This window comes from Gadus macrocephalus, chromosome 4 (assembly GCF_031168955.1).
Source record: "Gadus macrocephalus chromosome 4, ASM3116895v1".
In the NCBI taxonomy this organism is placed as follows: Eukaryota; Metazoa; Chordata; class Actinopteri; order Gadiformes; family Gadidae; genus Gadus; species Gadus macrocephalus.
In genome coordinates this window covers 33364738-33382995 of record NC_082385.1, presented here as the reverse complement: position 1 = coordinate 33382995, position 18258 = coordinate 33364738, and the positions used below count along the sequence as shown (strand labels likewise).

General features: G+C 45.4%; 1 protein-coding gene and 3 long non-coding RNA genes across 4 annotated transcripts in view; 3 read left to right on the top strand and 1 right to left on the bottom strand.

The window, feature by feature from the left end:
• The window catches only part of LOC132455345 (NACHT, LRR and PYD domains-containing protein 5-like), a 140383-nt gene that overhangs the window by 97147 nt on the left and 24978 nt on the right, over nucleotides 1–18258 (bottom strand). Inside the window, exons 4-5 of the mRNA XM_060049157.1 lie at nucleotides 10822–10938; nucleotides 1367–1483 (exon numbers count right to left, since the gene is read on the bottom strand). Of these exons, the coding sequence (XP_059905140.1) occupies nucleotides 1367–1483; nucleotides 10822–10938 (234 nt within the window). The remainder of the gene's footprint in view (nucleotides 1–1366; nucleotides 1484–10821; nucleotides 10939–18258) is intronic.
• On the top strand, nucleotides 4668–7901 carry LOC132455446 (uncharacterized). The gene is made up of 2 exons (XR_009525245.1): nucleotides 4668–4777; nucleotides 7196–7901. It is a non-coding gene; the product is annotated as an uncharacterized LOC132455446 (long non-coding RNA).
• Nucleotides 8753–10298, top strand: LOC132455441 (uncharacterized). The gene is made up of 2 exons (XR_009525230.1): nucleotides 8753–9016; nucleotides 10038–10298. It is a non-coding gene; the product is annotated as an uncharacterized LOC132455441 (long non-coding RNA).
• Nucleotides 12330–18258, top strand: part of LOC132455445 (uncharacterized) — a 31049-nt gene continuing 25120 nt past the window's right edge. Inside the window, exon 1 of the long non-coding RNA XR_009525244.1 lies at nucleotides 12330–12459. This is a non-coding gene — a long non-coding RNA (uncharacterized LOC132455445). The remainder of the gene's footprint in view (nucleotides 12460–18258) is intronic.

The following is an 18258-nucleotide window of genomic DNA, read 5'->3' as shown; positions in this document are numbered from 1 at the left end:
GAGGGACCGTACCGGCCTTGTGCTGAATTTTGACGGGGGGGGGGGGGCTATGATATATGGGCTATCATGACACGGCTCTTCTCAATGCCGTGGAACGCTCCGTTCACCTGCATGGGCCCTTCTATTGTCCCACTTAACGTCAATATTACTCTGCATGTGGAAGGGAAAATAGCTTTCTTTGTAATTACAATATCATGCTGCTGTATTTTCAGAGACCCCCACAGATATTTGAGTTTGCTGCTTTCATGGGAGCCAGACCTCTCTTTATGGGAGCTCAGCTCCCACTGCCTCCCACCTAACTCGAACCCTGGCTATAGGTCTTTCTACACTGCCGAGCCGGTTCGGTCGCAGCTTATTGGCACGCCCCGCGATTTCACCTTCTTATCTCAAGTTTCCTGTGTCAAACCGAGGGGGTCAAATCCCCCGTTCGTCACGGCGCGGGGTTTCTGGGTTCACTGGGGAAGGCGGGGCTGTGCACGGAGTCTCTGACCTCTTTAGAATCATTTGTATTACTGCATACTCCCGAATGTTGTAATTTTTTTATGAATGAAGACACCCGCATGCAATAATGATTTCACGTCTGAGTGGAGACTAAAAACGCGATTAACTATGGTCAGGGATGTTCGTTACTGTCTAGACAGGGTCAAATAAATAGTGGATTTCATCACAGCCTCACCGAAGCGCCTACAGTGCTTAATGCAACATCGCCACAAAAAACGCCTGCAGAAATTCTCCACCCGCTGGACTCAGCATGATGCAAGTCTAGTAGCCAATGTCTTCTGTCATTGATCAATATGAGGACATTTTAACCAGAGCAATGGAATCATTTGATTTTATTATACGCCTTGTGACGTGGCGTTTGATCGGTACATTTCGGCTGCGCATGTATTTTTGGAATTTTTAATTGCTGCAATAAATTATGTTGTTGTTGACTTCTAACATGTCTCTATCTTTGCTGTTTAAATCTAACAGTAGTCTATGAATAATATATCGGCGTAACCACTGTTTTTGGTTGCGAAATGGCTCAAGCTGGCATTCCGTGATATTGGATGTGTTTTAATAAAACACATCCAATACTAGGAATGTCCGCTGGTGACGCCACTGAGGCTAAAGTAGGCTAACGATGCTCTTAGCATCCTACAAGTACCCCTGGAGTCCTCGTTAGCTACGAGCGGTTTCACGACGTTCGTTACCCAACGATGCTTTCGGGAAACGATGTGAAAACTGTACGATGCTCGTACGACGCACTTCACGATCCACTTAGGCTAACGATGCTTTCAGTAAACTGGGCCCTGTAAACATCAGTATCAGTAGAGTCTGATAACAACAAACCGGTCTGTTTTCATCGTCTGTTTGAAACTCCTACCTCTCCTCTCTGGAGGGGCGTCCATCTTTAAGGTCAGGAGGTCTATTCATAGACTGGTCACTCTTCATGGAGACACAGCTGGGTCCAGGGGAGTCTGCTCTCTGCTGCTGCTCTGGGCTTCACAACACACACACACACACACAGCTGTTACTAAGAGTAATGATGGAGTCATGATGTATCACTGCTGAGCTCTGAGATGGACAACCGTCTCACACACACACACACACACACACACACACACACACACACACACACACACACACACACACACACACACACACACACACACACACACACACACACACACACACACACACACAAACAATCTATTGTTTTTTCCTGACCTGTAAACATCAGTATCAGTAGTCTGATAACAACAAACCCGTCTGTTTTCATCGTCTGTTTGAAACTCCTACCTCTCCTCTCTGGAGGGGCGTCCATCTTTAAAGTTAGCAGGTATATCCATAGAGCAGTCACTCTTCATGGAGACACAGCTGGGTCCAGGGGAGTCTGCTCTCTGCTGCCTCCTTCTGAAAAAAAAGAACCATCAAGTTAGGATTTGTGGATGTCGTTTCATTTGATCATTTATTGCAGGGCTACTCAAATACTTCCTCATGACTTTTGATTCCAATAATCTTTCTCAGCTTATTGAAATGGACATTTAAGGGGGTGGCAAAAAAAGTTATTATGGCACTTAAGCAGTTACATGTTGATATAAAAACACACAAGTACCCTTCGTACTGTGCATAGTGTTTATTCAGAATGTGTTTAGCTAACATAGAAAATAGAGCAGTACGTTTCTACATTTCTACACAGACCAGTGTTATTATTCATGGATAATTCGTTTCAACAAATCACTTCACCTCTAAAGTTAAATTCAAACAGATTCAATAAATGGGCCGTTTGAAAGACATTGAACCTTTAAACATTAAACCTGTAAAGTCTGCTACAAGTCGTCTTAATATTAATTTCATTAATTTGATCGCTGGGTCGAGGGGAGTCTGCTCTCTGCTGCTGCTCTGGGCTTCAACGCACAAACACACACACACACACACACACACACACACACACACACACACACACACACACACACACACACACACACACACACACACACACACACACACACACACACACAGACCTGTAAACATCAGTATCAGTAGTCTGATAACAATAAACCGGTCTGTTTTCATCGTCTGTTTGAAACTCCTACCTCTCCTCTCTGGAGGGGCGTCCATCTTTAAGGTTAGGAGGTCGATCCATAGACCGGTCACTCTTCATGGAGACACAGCTGGGTCCAGGGGAGTCTGCTCTCTCCTGCTGCTCTGGGCTTCAACACAACACACACGCACACGCGCACACGCACACACACACACACACACACACACACACACACAAGGGGGGGAACAGAAAAAGTTATTATGACATTTAAGCACTTATATGTTGACATAAAAACACTGAAGTACCCTTCGCACTGTGCATATGGTGATTATTCACAATGCGTTTAGCTAACATAGAAAATAGAGCAGTCAGTTTCTACATTTCTGTAGAAACTGTGTTATTATTCATGGATCATTGGTTTCAACAAATCACTTCACCTCCAAAGTTAAATTGAACCTTTGAACCTTTGAACCTTCAAACATTAAACCTGTAAAGTCTGCTACAAGTCGTCTTAATATTAATTTCATTAATTTGATCGCTGGGTCCAGGGGAGTCTGCTCTCTCCTGCTGCTCTGGGCTTCAACACAACACACACACACACACACACACACACACACACACACACACACACACACACACACACACACACACACACACACACACACACACACACACACACACACACACACAGCTGTTACTCAGAGTAATGATGGAGTCATGATGTATCAGTGCTGAGCTCTGAGATAGACAACAGTAGTTAATAATGACCCCCACTATATTTATTTAAGCAATAGATCACACCAGTCAGTGGTATGTGCTCATTATACCACTGTTAAGGGGCGTTGTCCGGCCCCGACGCGCAGCGGAGGGCCGGCGACCCCCTTCACAGTGGTATAATGAGCACATGCCACTGACTGTAGTGATCTATTGCTTTTATACAACGGTTACTGTTATGGTGAAACGAAAGTCATAGACACACTACATTTAAAAAGAAACCAAGAAAGTCAACGTAGCCGTTTTATTAAAGACTACCAAAAAGTAGTCCCTCCTGGCTGCCCCTATACATCGACGGTCGCTATGCAACACACTTTAGCGTCCCTCCGAGAGAAGGCTCCGATAGAGCGGTTTGCCGGAAATTTATCCTATGGAGCAGTTCACTCGCCGATTTTAGACTTCAGTGAACTGTGCTATTTATTTTATACAACTGTTAAAATTATGGCAAAATGACTTCACACACACACACTAGTAAAAATACGGTTGTATTCTTTGACACTTTCCACTTCAAGGCGCGGAGTGATACTTTCACAAAATGATTGGACGTCATAGCAGTTATGTATACGCTCATTATACAACAGTTAGGAACCAATCAGATCGCTGGATTCCGGCCCCCCGTTGTATAAAGGGGTATATATATAGGGGTATTCAAGGGGACTTCCGTTTCCGGTCTGGGTTGCAAGGGTGGGGGCCACAACCCCCCTTCCGCTTCTGGTCGGTGTGGGGGTGCCTCTCTCTGTGTGTGTGTGTGTGTGTGTGTGTGTGTGTGTGTGTGTGTGTGTGTGTGTGTGTGTGTGTGTGTGTGTGTGTGTGTGTGTGTGTGTGTAGCAGTGGCAGCTTTTAAAGTGAGGGAGGAAGGACTGCGTGCTTGGTTGCCATTGGCCTGCTTGCACCGATAGTGGCCTATTGGGGCATAAGTATGTGACACTCAAGTTGTTTCAGGGTGTTTTGATGAACTACAACATCGCAGGATGGGATCATTATGTGAATTGATACAAATCCACCAGTGGCAGCATTGGACTTTGAAAGCTGGTGGGCAGCATGTCTTGGACTACCAGGGCAGAAGGAAAGGATGCAAAGCCAATTAGTCAAATCAGGCCTACTCTTGATTTGTACAACTAAATAAAAAAAATCTGGGCCTATCATTGGGCCTATTTTTGCCCTCAATGACTGAAGCTATTGGTTGTTATTTGGCTATGTTTATTTTCATTACAATTGCTTTAAGAAAAATAAAGAAACAATACCAAAAGTGATGCCACTTAAAATGCAACATGCTCTGAATCATTCACATCCATTACATAATATCAAACAGAACGGTCAGAGTAACGAACAATTAAAAGAACAACAAGAACATTATTTCACAACTATTTACATGGGTTGTAAGCATAACACTGTTTGACGCAAATCTGGATGAGATGTTTAGGATGGGTTGTTGGCTTAGCTCAGGAGGTAGAGCAGTTGTCTTGTAACCGAAAGGTTGCTAGTTCGATCCCCAGCTCCTCCTAGCTGGGGATCGAGTGTTGACGAGTCCCTGAGCAAGTTAACCCAAACTGTCGCCTTGCATGGTCGACTCTGCCATCGGCGTGTCAATGTGTGTATTAACCGATGTAAGTCGCTTTGGAAAAAGCGTCTGCTAATTGTAATGTTTCAGAATGTTATTCATGGTGTTAGGCTAATTAAGACACCCACTCAGAGGAGGACTTCTCTCCCGTTGAACCCCTTGTTATTCACCGGCCGCCAACACTTTCGGGGAAATGAATGGGAGTCAAAGGAGGCTGAGGGAGGAACGTCCTCACTGCAGTAATTATCAATAGGAGATAGGGGGTGCTAATGTCCCTTTACCGAGGGAAACGAACATAACATAAATACAAAGGCATTAAAGTAGTCCTATTAATTCATCAAAGTAGTCAATCTACCTCTTTTATTCTCAACAATGTTAAGGAGGATCTTCCTCCTCCTCACTGGAGAAGCCTCCACTGGTGTGTAGTCATGTGTGTGTGCATGGGTGTGTGTGTGTGTGTGTGTGTGTGTGTGTGTTGAGCAAAAAAGGCGCACGAAGCGTTTTTCATTTACGTCATTAAATACGCGTCATCGCTTGTATCCATAGATAAACAGCTTCTATCTGTAGGCTCCATCATCTGGCATCTGACACCTGAACGTCGTCTCTGGTTGCTCCTACAATTTTATTAGAAAATGCATTGCAGACAGGCGCTCCGCCTTTTAAAAAGGCTTTTGGTGGACACGGCCCCCTAGTCGGTCAGCCTGCCAGAGCCAGCGGCCAGCAGCCAGCGGCCAGCAGCCAGCGGCCAGCAGCCAGCGGCCAGCAGCCAGTGGCTGGCCTGCCGTCGCAGCCAGCCAGCCGATACCAGCCAGGCGTCGCTGCCCGTCATTACGTCGTAGTATTGTCATACCGTCGTACTAAATCATACAAAAATGTTAAAATGAAAGGGTCCGATTACGTCAATGAGTTTGAGTAAAATAGCAAATATATACCTGACCGTGGAGGGTGTCGAACAGCCAACGTGTTGGTCACTAACCTAGCGTCACTACCGCTTGTACCACCATGGAATTGACTGATAGTCGTTGCACTTATATTTAACTATATCACTCTATAACGAAGAACTTTGTACATAACATACAATATTAGGCTTAATGACATTTAACAAAACAAATATATAGGCTATATATAAGATATAAAATACATTATTTGAATACGCCACAAATTATAACTAACCAACCAATGCGACCTACGTCGCGACGCACGTCGTTGGCCACTCAGAGAGCTCGGCCCTCCTCTCCCCAAGAGAGAAGAGGACATCCATGGGTATATGGATGTATGTATCTGGTACAGAATTTATTTATGCAGGGTAAAACCAGCAGAACAATAATTTTAAACACTAATCACATGGTTTTGTTTAAGAACCCACACGACAAATATCAGATTTTGTTAATATTTGCTCCCGTGTAGGACAAAGTATTTTCTAGAGCCCTTTACCGATGCTACTAGTACGCAGTGTGGCTATCTGCTAGTGGACTTTAAAGCCACGATCCCCGACACACTACGGCCAGACAAGTGCTGGATACATCAGTTTAATCTAACCCAGGAACGGTAACCAGGAAAAAGTGCAAGCCATTGTGAACCCCATTTATGTTCCCTGTACTTCAGTGTGTGGTAACACTACATTACCCATGATTCAATATCACAGGGCCCTCCCCCCATGTGCCTCAGTGCAGCCAGACGGCTGCACTGAGGCACAGACATGTCGTGTGCTGTTGCATTTACATACACCGGTAAGACAGACCTTCAGGCCAAGACGCATGCCCACAGTGTGAGGACAGTGTGTGTGTGTGTGTGTGTGTGTGTGTGTGTGTGTGTGTGTGTGTGTGTGTGTGTGTGTGTGACATGGCATACACTAAAGCCCTTAGTGGGCCCACCTGATTAGGACGCCCTTGTAAATAACAGCAAAGCGTGTCTTTCACCAGCTGAGCTCAAACAATGGAGGACAAGCACCTGCTTGTGGCTTGATTGATGCGTGTGTTTCTGCCGGGTCAGGGTGGAGGGAGGGAGAGGGTTTAAAGGGTGTCCATGACGAGGTAGTTGTCGTTGTCATTGTTGCCATCGTTATTCGGCTTCTCAACCACGATTGCGTCCGAGCACCTTAGCATTGTTTCGCCGTTTGGAAATTATCTATTAATGGATGGCGGACTTGGTTATGATGATCCATGTTTGCTCACGGCCAAAGGTCTTTGATCAGAGAAAGGATTTGGATTCAGGTTTAAATTATTTACTTTAGATTGTAAAAATAGGATTGTTTTGCACCTCAAGTGGAGTCATCAAAAGGAGTTAATTTAATCTGAAGTGTGTGGAATAAGTTTGTAACCTGTAACCGAAAGGTTGCTAGTTCGATCCCCGGCTCCTCCTAGCTGAGTGTTGATGTGTCCCTGAGCAAGACACTTAACCCTAACTGCTCCTGACGAGCTGGCTGTCGCCTTGCATGGTTGACTCTGCCGTCGGTGTGTCAATGTGTGTATTAACTGATGTAAGTGGCTTTGGATAAAAGCGTCTGCTAAATGCCCTAAATGTAAATGTAAATGAAAATATTTTCTAACTTGTACATCATGAATTCATCTGCATAAATGTGGACCTAAAAGCCATTTCTTTTTGGAGGGCTCCCTAGTCTGATCAAACTGTTGTTAATATAGACGATCATCCACAGGGAGCTTTTGGGATACTTCTTCTTTTGGTATATTGCTTCTGATAGTGATAAGAACAACTAAAACAATGGCTCAAATCCAATCAGAAGTGTGACCACTAGCTGGACTGGACACTAATTGAACATTACTTTTTAGTGCATTGTCATATCCTGTGTGCATCTGGTATCTTTGTAATCGTGCAATGTATTGTGCTGTGTGTGTGTTGTCTCCTCTACTTTGCATTTTATCTATTTGTTTGCTGTCTCTTCTATTTGTATTTTCTCTATTTGTTTGCTGTCTCTTCTATTTGTATTCTCTCTATTTGTTTGCTGTCTCTTCTATTTGTATTCTCTCTATTTGTTTGCTGTCTCTTCTGTACTTTTTATATTTATTTTATTAGGGACTACGGATGCAAATTAGCAGCTCTGCTATAATCCGGCATGTTTACAAAGATGTTTAAACATCAATGTTCATTAATGTGCACTGTCCCAATTCAAAAATAAAGCATTTATTATTGTTATTATTATTAACTGTGCCTGCAAAAATAAAAGGGTCGATATTTTTGCTTGAGAATTGAGGCAGGCGGCAAGACCTTTAATAATCCAACATGTATTAAAATAATTGTCAGTGTCATTACGAATTAGTTTCTATTCTTTGAATTAGAAGGTACATTTCCTGAACATTTAGGCTTTCGGGAAAATGCTCAAATTAAAACTAAAATAACAGCTGTTGATTGTTATGCAACGGAAAAAGATTGCAGTACCGTTGTTTGAGCACCGGGGTAGACCGTGTAAAACACACGAGGGTGAATGGGGCTAAACGCTATCAAATAAGAATCTCTCGCTTTCAGCTGTGCAAGGGCTATTTGCTGCCGCTCTGCAAGTAACACAAGCTACGGGTTTTTGTTCCCGCACCATTATTTGCATAAGCACTTTCGATGGATCTCGAAAGTCCCCCCCCCCCATGAATCATGGGTAATGTAGTGTTACAACACACTGAAGAACAGGGACCTTAAATGGAGTTTACATAGTGCAAGCCTTTGTACATATACACTTGATCCCCACATGCCCCCCTCTCACACACACACACACACACACACACACACACACACACACACACACACACACACACACACACACACACACACACACACACACACACACACACACACACACACACACACACACACACACACACACACACACACCCTCATGACTACGGTCACCCTGCACCCATATACGATTGCCCCCAACATTACGGTGACCAGACGTCCCCGTTTTCGGTGATCTGTCCCCGGTCAAAGCTGTCCCCGGAAATGTCCCCGATTTTGACAGTGAATGGGGGAAAAATGCGCGCAGACTCAAACACCAGTTATTACGGTAGTCATTTAACGCAGCACCAGAGAAGACGTCGTATGACGTACAGGCGTTATCAGGACGTACGACCAGACGCAGCAGCGTCAACAACAACAATCTAGAGGCGGCAAAAAGGAAAAAGAGAAGATCAGCGGTCTCATAAATGGTATGTTGTGTATGAACTTATTTATTTTGTGTGAATTGGCAGTAGACTTGGCTGTGTGTGTGTGTGTGTGTGTGTGTGTGTGTGTGTGTGTGTGTGTGTGTGTGTGTGTGTGTGTGTGTGTGTGTGTGTGTGTGTGTGTGTGTGTGTGTGTGTGTGTGTGTGTGTATGTGAGAAGTGGTAATGTTAAAATAAGTATGATTGTTTATCTGAACTGAAGACCTAACGTAACGTTATAAAAGTCAGTGAACGTTAAAATCATGACAATGTTTTCATATCGGTCATTAGTGAAGCTGTAATGTTAACGTTAGCATGAGATTACCAGGTGATGGCATTGTATGTGGCTCTGTTTTGGAAGAGGGGGAGGTGGAAGACTGCTTTGGTAGCATATGATTTTCCTGTAGGCATAGGGACCTGAGACTGTTAAAATAATAATAATGATGACATTATTTATTAATAATAAATTAATTAATAATCAGTCAATGGTTGATAGTTGTGTGTGTTAGGCTGCTGTTTTTTGTGTCGGGCTGTGTGGGTAACCAATGACTGTAGTAGTTATAAATGCAGACCATTTGATTAGCTGATGCCCTGAGTCACTGTTTTGTGTCAATGTTTTTAGTAAAGGTTTAATAAAGAAATAAATAAGTAAACAACAGAGTGAAGGAGAGAAGATGAAAAGAGCAGGAGAATAGTGTGGAAAGGCGGAAATAAAGAAGTAAACAACAGAGGGTAGCTAAGGAGAGAAGAAAGAAGGGTGAAGAAAAGAAAAGCATTGAAGGAGAAGAGAACAAACGAGAGTCTTGCATCTTTTTATATGTTTTGACTTGGTAATTATTACTGATTACATCTTGATGATATTTACTAGCTACTGGTCTGGCAGCTGTCTTTGCACATGACACTTAACTTTGGAAGAGAGATGTTTTTTCTCATGTATTATTCTATATTTGTGTTTTTGACACTGATGTGCACTACTGATACATGATATTTGTGGGTGCTGATATTTTGATTTATTAACCTTTTGCAGGGGCGCCACCAGGGATGTTGGGCCCCATGAAAAGATATCACACTGGGTCCCGCCATCACACACACACAGGCAACGCCAACCATGTGCAGTTTCTGTAACCACACCTCTACCTGTGAAGGCTTCAATTATCTTATTGTCCGATACTAACTTTACAATATGACATTGAGCTGTGATAATATAACACTGTGAAGACATGCAGGAAACATTCTGCATACTGATAGTGTTTGTTTAATTATAAATTTGATTTTCCATTAAAATCCATTAATGATGTTTTTTTATTAACATAACTAATGTTCTAATATTTTTTCCGGGCCCCTGTCAGTCACTGGCCCACAGAATTGTCCTAACTTTTCGCCCACTAATGGCGCCTCTGACCTTTTGTGTAATAAAAGCTGGTTAAAATACATGAAAAAGTACTACCATTTTTTATTTCATAATGATAATATGCAAGGATTTTTCACCGCCGCATTGAAAATGTCCCCGATTTTCAGTTCAGAAATCTGGTCACCTAACCCAACATGCCCCAAACATTACCGCTCGCTGCACCCCACCTTAGGAAGCCACAACTGCCTCCCAGACACACTGAGCCACACACACACACACACACACACACACACACACACACACACACACACACACACACACACACACACACACACACACACACACACACACACACACACACACACACACACACACACACACACACTATTGTTTTCTCAGTATCAGTAGAGTCTTATAACAACAAACCGGTCTGTTTTCATCGTCTGTTTGAAACTCCTACCTCTCCTCTCTGGAGGGGCGTCCATCTTTAAGCTCAGGAGGTATATCCATAGACCGGTCACTCTTCATGGAGACACAGCTGGGTCCAGGGGAGTCTGCTCTCTGCTGCTGCTCTGGGCTTCAACACAACACACACACACACAGCTGTTTCTCAGACTAATGATGGAGTCATCACTGCTGAGCTCTGAGATGGACAACACTCACAGACAGACATCCTCTTCTTACCTCTTAGCTTTGCTCCGGCGGCCATGTTCCCCAGACAGAGTGGTCTTAGAGGTAGGACCCCCATCCCCCTCCTCTCTCTCCTCATCCATAGTAGACTGGAGACCTGGACACAAACACAACTCCTTCTGAACTGAGAAGATCATTGTGACTGCGTCACACTAAAGCATTATGGACGTCACGTCATGGATCATAAATATGAACCCCACGACAGGGTCTACCGGAAGTGGCGTACTTACGAGCTCTATTAAACTGTAAATCCCCAGTCACTACGCACACATATTTAACTTACATATCAGCACATTCAAATGACTTCTGTCACGTCCTTCTTTTAAATTGGAGTAGCATTAAGACAAACGAATCACTTGAATATTGAACGCAGTGTTCAATTTACCACACGGGTCAGAAAAGCAGTGAAACATGAACTAACGTTGTATTCTCTACAGTAAACTCATTATTATATACCAGTAACCTAAAGACAATATAACCGGTAGTAAACTGTTTGTTCATTATTATATACCAGTAACCTCAAGACAATATAAACGCTAGTAAACTGGTTGATCATTATTATATACCAGTAACCTAAAGACAATATAAACGGTAGTACACTGGTTGATCATTATTATATACCAGTAACCTAAAGACAATATAAACGGTAGTAAACTGGTTGTTCATTATTATATACCAGTAACCTAGAGACAATATAACCGGTAGTAAACTGGTTGATCATTATTATATACCAGTAACCTAAAGACAATATAAACGGTAGTAAACTGGTTGATCATTATTATATACCAGTAACCTAAAGACAATATAAACGGTAGTACACTGGTTGATCATTATTATATACCAGGAACCTAAAGACAATATAACCGGTAGTAAACTGGTTGATCATTATTATATACCAGTAACCTAAAGACAATATAAACGGTAGTAAACTGGTTGATCATTATTATATACCAGTAACCTAAAGACAATATAAACGGTAGTACACTGGTTGATCATTATTATATACCAGTAACCTAAAGACAATATAACCGGTAGTAAACTGGTTGTTCATTATTATATAGGCCTACCAGTAACCTAAAGACAATATAACCTGTAGTAAACTGGTTGATCATTATTACATACCAGTAACCTAAAGACAATATAAACGGTAGTAAACTGGTTGATCATTATATTCCAACAACCCACAGACAATATAAACGCTCACTGTCGCCCTACCTTACCTTATCTACTCCGGGATTAAAATGCGTCCATACGGTATGAAGTTGTAAAAGTGTAAATGTAAAGGGAAAAACTGAGGTTAAAGTGTTTATGAATCAAGTTAATCAGGTGAAAGGTTTAAAAAGCGGAGGAAGGGCTGCTCGCTGCGACGGACAGTTAGATGAGGAAGTCAAGGAGCCGCGCCTCACGTGTTTTCGGGGGAAACGAAACTACGCGCACGCACGCACACACACACACACACACGCACACGCACACGCACGCACACGCACACGCACACGCACGCACACGCATGCACGCACGCACGCACGCACGCACGCACGCACGCACGCAAGCTCCAGGGCTGGACTGGGACCAAAAAATGGCCCTGGCATTTTGGCCATGGCAGCCCACTATGATTATTTATTCGACATGCGGAGGCACACAACATACCAGAGGATATATCCGCATATTGTGCTGTTTCAACAATTAAAATAAAGCGCAGTAGCCTACATGGAAGAGAGTAACCATGTTAAAAAATTATATATAATATACAGTATAGTATAGTATATTATATAATATGTACAGTTTGAACCGTCTCACAATCAGCAAAAAATGCAAGAACACAGAACAACAGGAAGACTACAAAATATATGTATTATTTCATTAAGGCCTACACTAACTAAAACACAACAAATTATAACAAAGTAAGTCAAAGTGGCACCCTAAAGTATATGAGAGAGAGAGAGAGAGAGAGAGAGAGAGAGAGAGAGAGAGAGAGAGAGAGAGAGAGAGAGAGAGAGAGAGAGAGAGAGAGAGAGAGAGAGAGAGAGAGAGAGAGAGAGAGAGAGAGAGAGAGAGATTCTCCGCGCCTCCTTTGCGTTTCTTCTCCATTTTCCTGTCAGTTAGTGACGTGACTGATTGACAGCTGAGGCCCAAGGGGCGGGACCTCGGCCCTCTGCTGTGTGTGTGATAGGGCCAGGGCCAGCCCAGAACCAATCATAATGAGTTATGGCCTGGGCCAAAGTTTTAAGTTGACAGCCCGCACGACCGAGAGGGAAGGAGCGGACCTCTGCCCTCGGCTGTGTGACATGGCTGGGCTGGGCCGGGTCCATAAAAAATAAAGAACCTCAAGTAAACCTCGACGGCCCAAAAAGGCCTGCCAGCCCACCGGGCATTGCGCCCGGTGGGCAGTCCAGCCCTGGCAAGCTCGCACACACACACATAAGTAAAACCACCCCTGGAAAGAAGTGAATAATGGGACCAACCGTCACATGACTGCTGTTTAGAAACAGCCTTTGTTATTGCGAAAGAGAATGTGTGTGTGTGTGTGAGAGAGAGAGAGAGAGAGAGAGAGAGAGAGAGAGAGAGAGAGAGAGAGAGAGAGAGAGAGAGAGAGAGATCCACAGAGTCCTGTTCTGTAACAAACAGCAGAGGTCTGGCTCCAACCAGTTAAAAACAGACAGAGTTTGTCTGGTGTAATCAACTGCGGTAGCTGATGGTCGCAGTAGCGCTACTCTACTGGAGGTGGCAGTGAGAGTGTTGATCACCTCAGAGTGTGGCTCCATCTGCCCCACGACGAAAACCCTCCACCAGGCAGAGCCTCCATCAGCTCCTCCATCAGCTCCTTCATCGGCTCCTCCATCAGCTCCTTCATCGGCTCCTCCATCAGCTCCTTCATCAGCTCCTCCATCAGCTCCTTCATCAGCTCCTCCATCAGCTCCTTCATCGGCTCCTTCATCGGCTCCTCCATCGGCTCCTCCATCGGCTCCTCCATCGGCTCCTCCATCGGCTCCTCCATCGGCTCCTTCATCGGCTACTTCATCGGCTCCTTCATCGGCTCCTTCATCGGCTCCTTCATCGGCTCCTTCATCGGCTCTTTCATCGGCTCCTTCATCGACTCCTCCATCGGCTCCTCCATCGGCTCCTCCATCGGCTCCTCCATCGGCTCTTTCATCGGCTCCATCATCGGCTCCTTCATCGGCTCTTTCATCGGCTCCTTCATCGGCTCCTTCATCGGCTCTTTCATCGGCTCTTTCATCGGCTCCTTCATCGGCTCCTTCATCGGCACCTTCATCAGCTCCTTCCATCAGCTCCTTCATCAGCTCTTTCATCGGCTCCTTCATCGGCTCCTTCATCGGCTCTTTCATCAGCTCCTTCATCGGCTCCTTCATCGGCTCTTTCATCGGCTCCTTCATCGGCTCCTTCATCGGCTCCTTCATCAGCTCCTTCCATCAGCTCCTTCATCAGCTCCTTCATCAGCTCCCTCATCAGCTCCTTCATCAGCTCCCTTCAGCCATGGATTCCTGCTCTGGTTACAAGCACGGTTGGATCCCAGCGGCCGGTAAATCACCATGGGGACGCAACACCTCACACCATCTGCGTATGAGGTTCATTTGTAAATGAGTCTACAAAGTGACGTTTTCCATGCGTCCATTACGGTCGTAGCAGCACTAGTAACAAATGGCTCATAGGACTCCTCCATAACCCCAGTATGAATGACGTCAGGTCACAGCTTAAGCACACAGCTCAAATCTGAAGATAAACACCTTTCTACAACAACTGGTCAGCAGACCTATAAAGAACCTGAGGGTTTCTAGCGTTTGAGTCAAGGAGGTGATGTTACCCTCTGGTCCGGTGCTGCGGGCCTCTGGTCTCCAGCCTCGGTCTCTGCTCCATCCTGGGGCTGCAAGCCTCAGAACCCAGCCTCTCCATCCAGCTGCTGCACGCCTGGACAAATGACAGGTTTATATATTAGTATAGACCATCAACTGATAGGACTCTTACTATTATTATTATTTTAGCTGTTTAACCCATGACAGGTGGAACACACACACACACACACACACACACACACACACACACACACACACACACACACACACACACACACACACACACACACACACACACACACACACACACACACACACACACACACACACACACACACACGTCCTCATGCCAACACCACCCCACCAGCCACGCCCAGCTCTCCTCCAGGACACCCAGGACAGAGCACGACCTTCAGGGCCTCCAGAGAGGTCAATGATGAACACCGTTCTTCAGTGGCGCCCCACACTGGGGAGGGGTCATGCAGGGGGTCTCCAGAAGGGGTCCCCGGGTGATTCAACGTCTCTGAGGTCATGTCTTTGTAGTCCGGCGGTCTCCTGAAGGAGAAGCCTTCACAGAGCGCGCCGCTTTAGCCTGAGGACTCTGGGGAGGAGGTGAGGAGGAGGTCATGGGTTCAGGAGACCCCCCAGTGGAGGGTGGAGGCTCTTGAGGAGCAGGACCCTCCATCAGCAACAGGCTGACCAGGACTCTGCTGGACCAGGTGAAGCTCTCTGTGGACGGTGTTCACTCCAACCCCCGAGATGGAAGCCTCTCTCAGGCTGAACAGTGATGGGCGGGGCCAGCTGGACCTGGGAGATGGCTCCCTCAGATCAGAACCACCTTGGACCGGCCCCGACGAAGACCCTTTATGACCTGGAGCTGTGCCCCTCCAGCTGAGGGGGTGGAGGGGCTGTGGCTGAGGCGTCACCATGCCTGGAGGGGAACGTTGGGGTGTGCTCCGTGGTTCTCTGGTGACAGACTGAAGTCGTGTTCTGGTCGTTGAGACGAGGAGTCCTGTCATCTCCCCCTGGAGTTCCTCCTTCTGAATCCCGGTCCCCGTCTTAAAAGGCCCTTCTAGTCCATAGAGCTGATGTCACAACGGATTCTCCAACACTCGGTGGTGAAGGGATGAACACGCTTTAACAAACCCACCTTGAAGGAACCTTTCATTATAGCTGTACAGTCTGCTCTTCATTTAGTTGCGTTTGGTCTTCTGCTCGCTTGTTGGTGTGTGTGTGTGTGTGTGTGTGTGTGTGTGTGTGTGTGTGTGTGTGTTGAGCACCAAAGGCTCTTCAACCATTCCAAACACCTCAACCACACACACTTTAGAGCAATGGAGACGATGAGGTATATGTTCACACTTTGTGCCCAATTTGTTAACTTCGATTTTGCTTTTATTCATAATAATTAAAGATCCCATGCCATGCTATTTTATGGATGCTTTAATGTAGGTATTAGTGGGCCACAAACACAGTATTCAAAGACGTCCCAGAAATTCAGCCGTGGTGCAGAGTTACAGCCACTCCGAACTAGTCGCACATTGAGCTTCCCCCAAACGCGCTGTTTCGGTGGGCGTGTCAAGGCAGGTCAAGGGTGGGGGTGTGGCCCTGAGCAGCTTGTAGCCACAGTACCATGCGCTCTGGTTACGGTGGGCGTGTCAAGGCAGGTCAAGGAGGGGGGTGGGGGTGTGGCCCTGAGCAGCTTGTAGCCACAGTACCATGCGCTCTGTTTACGGTGGATGTATCGCAATGGCTCGTAGAAACCCATATTATACATAGATATCTATGTAATATAATATAATATATAATATATATTATCACCTGGCCCTGAGCAGCTTGTAGCCACGGTACCATGCACTCAGTTTACGGTGGATGTATCGCAATGGCTCTTAAAAACCCATATTATACATAGATATCTATATCATATAATATATAATATTATCACGGCCAAAAGCTGTGTGAGCCTCCAGACGATAGGCTATTATGAATCTCAAACGACCGCGTCTTCTTCAGATTGATGTGGAAGTGGAAGAACCAGAGACGTCGGAGAACCCGACGAAGTCCTTTGTGATTCATTATATCGTCTGGGGGTGCACACAGCTTTTGGCCGTGATAATATACATTATTTGATATAGATATCTATGTATTATATGATATTATTTAGATGTAGAGCCCCAGGACTCTAACGCAAGTGTTGTACACTTCCTTGTTATTTGGATAATCGTTCTGCTGTTGGTGTGATGGCGCATAACACGTCGGACTCTCGTCTCTGGTATTTCTACAACGAGACTCGTAGTGGGGGTTATCTCAGCCATGGTTGAGAATGAATTGGGGGAAAGGAACTTTGGCTTTGACTCCCTGAAGTACATGAACCACGACATGGAGGAGAAGGGGATTGTTGGCCGCGAATGTATCCCGCTTGAGCCCTGCTTCCCGCCGCCTCTGCAGCGGTCAGCGCTAATCACCGCCTCCTGAAGCCGAGGCGGTGGTCCATCGGCAGCGAGACTCCGGCGGGAGATGACCGCGGCCAACAATCCCTTTCTCCTCCATGTCGTGGTTCATGCCTACTTCAGGGAGTCAAAGCCAAAGTTCCTTTCTCCCAATTCATTCTCAACCATGGCTGAGAGATAACCCCCACTACGAGTCTCGTTGTAGAAATACCAGAGACGAGAGTCCGACGTTTTATGCGCCATCACACCAACAGCAGAACGGTTATCCAAATAACAAGGAAGTGTACAACACTTGCGTTACAGTCCTGGAGCTCTATACATATTAATACATATTATCACGGCCAAGAGCTGTGTGCACGTCCAGACGATATAATGAATCACAAAGGACTTTGTCGGGTTCTCCGACGTCTCTGGTTCTTCCACTTCCACATCAATCTGTAGTAGACAGAACCGCTCGTTGCCTGCTGCCGGCGCGAGGCACCACCGCCCGGCTGCCCGCTGCCGGGCGGTGGTGCTTCGCGGCGGTGGTGCCTCGCGGCAACCGGCGGCAGGCAGCATGTCGCAGTTCATGTACTTCGATGTCGTTCTGCCATTGCATTCAAAATTCTGTAACTAGCCTGTTACTACGAACTAAGCAACTACCGTACACGTATTAGCATTTAGCACTAGCTCAATCACGACTCCTTCAGAATTCTTGTGGGTGGTTACGAACCAACCAAGTGGGCAGGGCCATGAATAATAGTTTGACAACGCTACGTCACAGTGTCACCTTATCCAGATCGGCTCATTTCTTCTGCCTTTTTCCTTTCATTGCCTATTGCATTCAGCAGACAAACTGCATAGATTTCAAACTTACCACAGCTCACAAACTTATTCAGACCTATGTTATTTAACAAACAATAGGAAAAATGTGATTTTAATGGCATGGGCTCTTTAAGCTTATTAATTAAT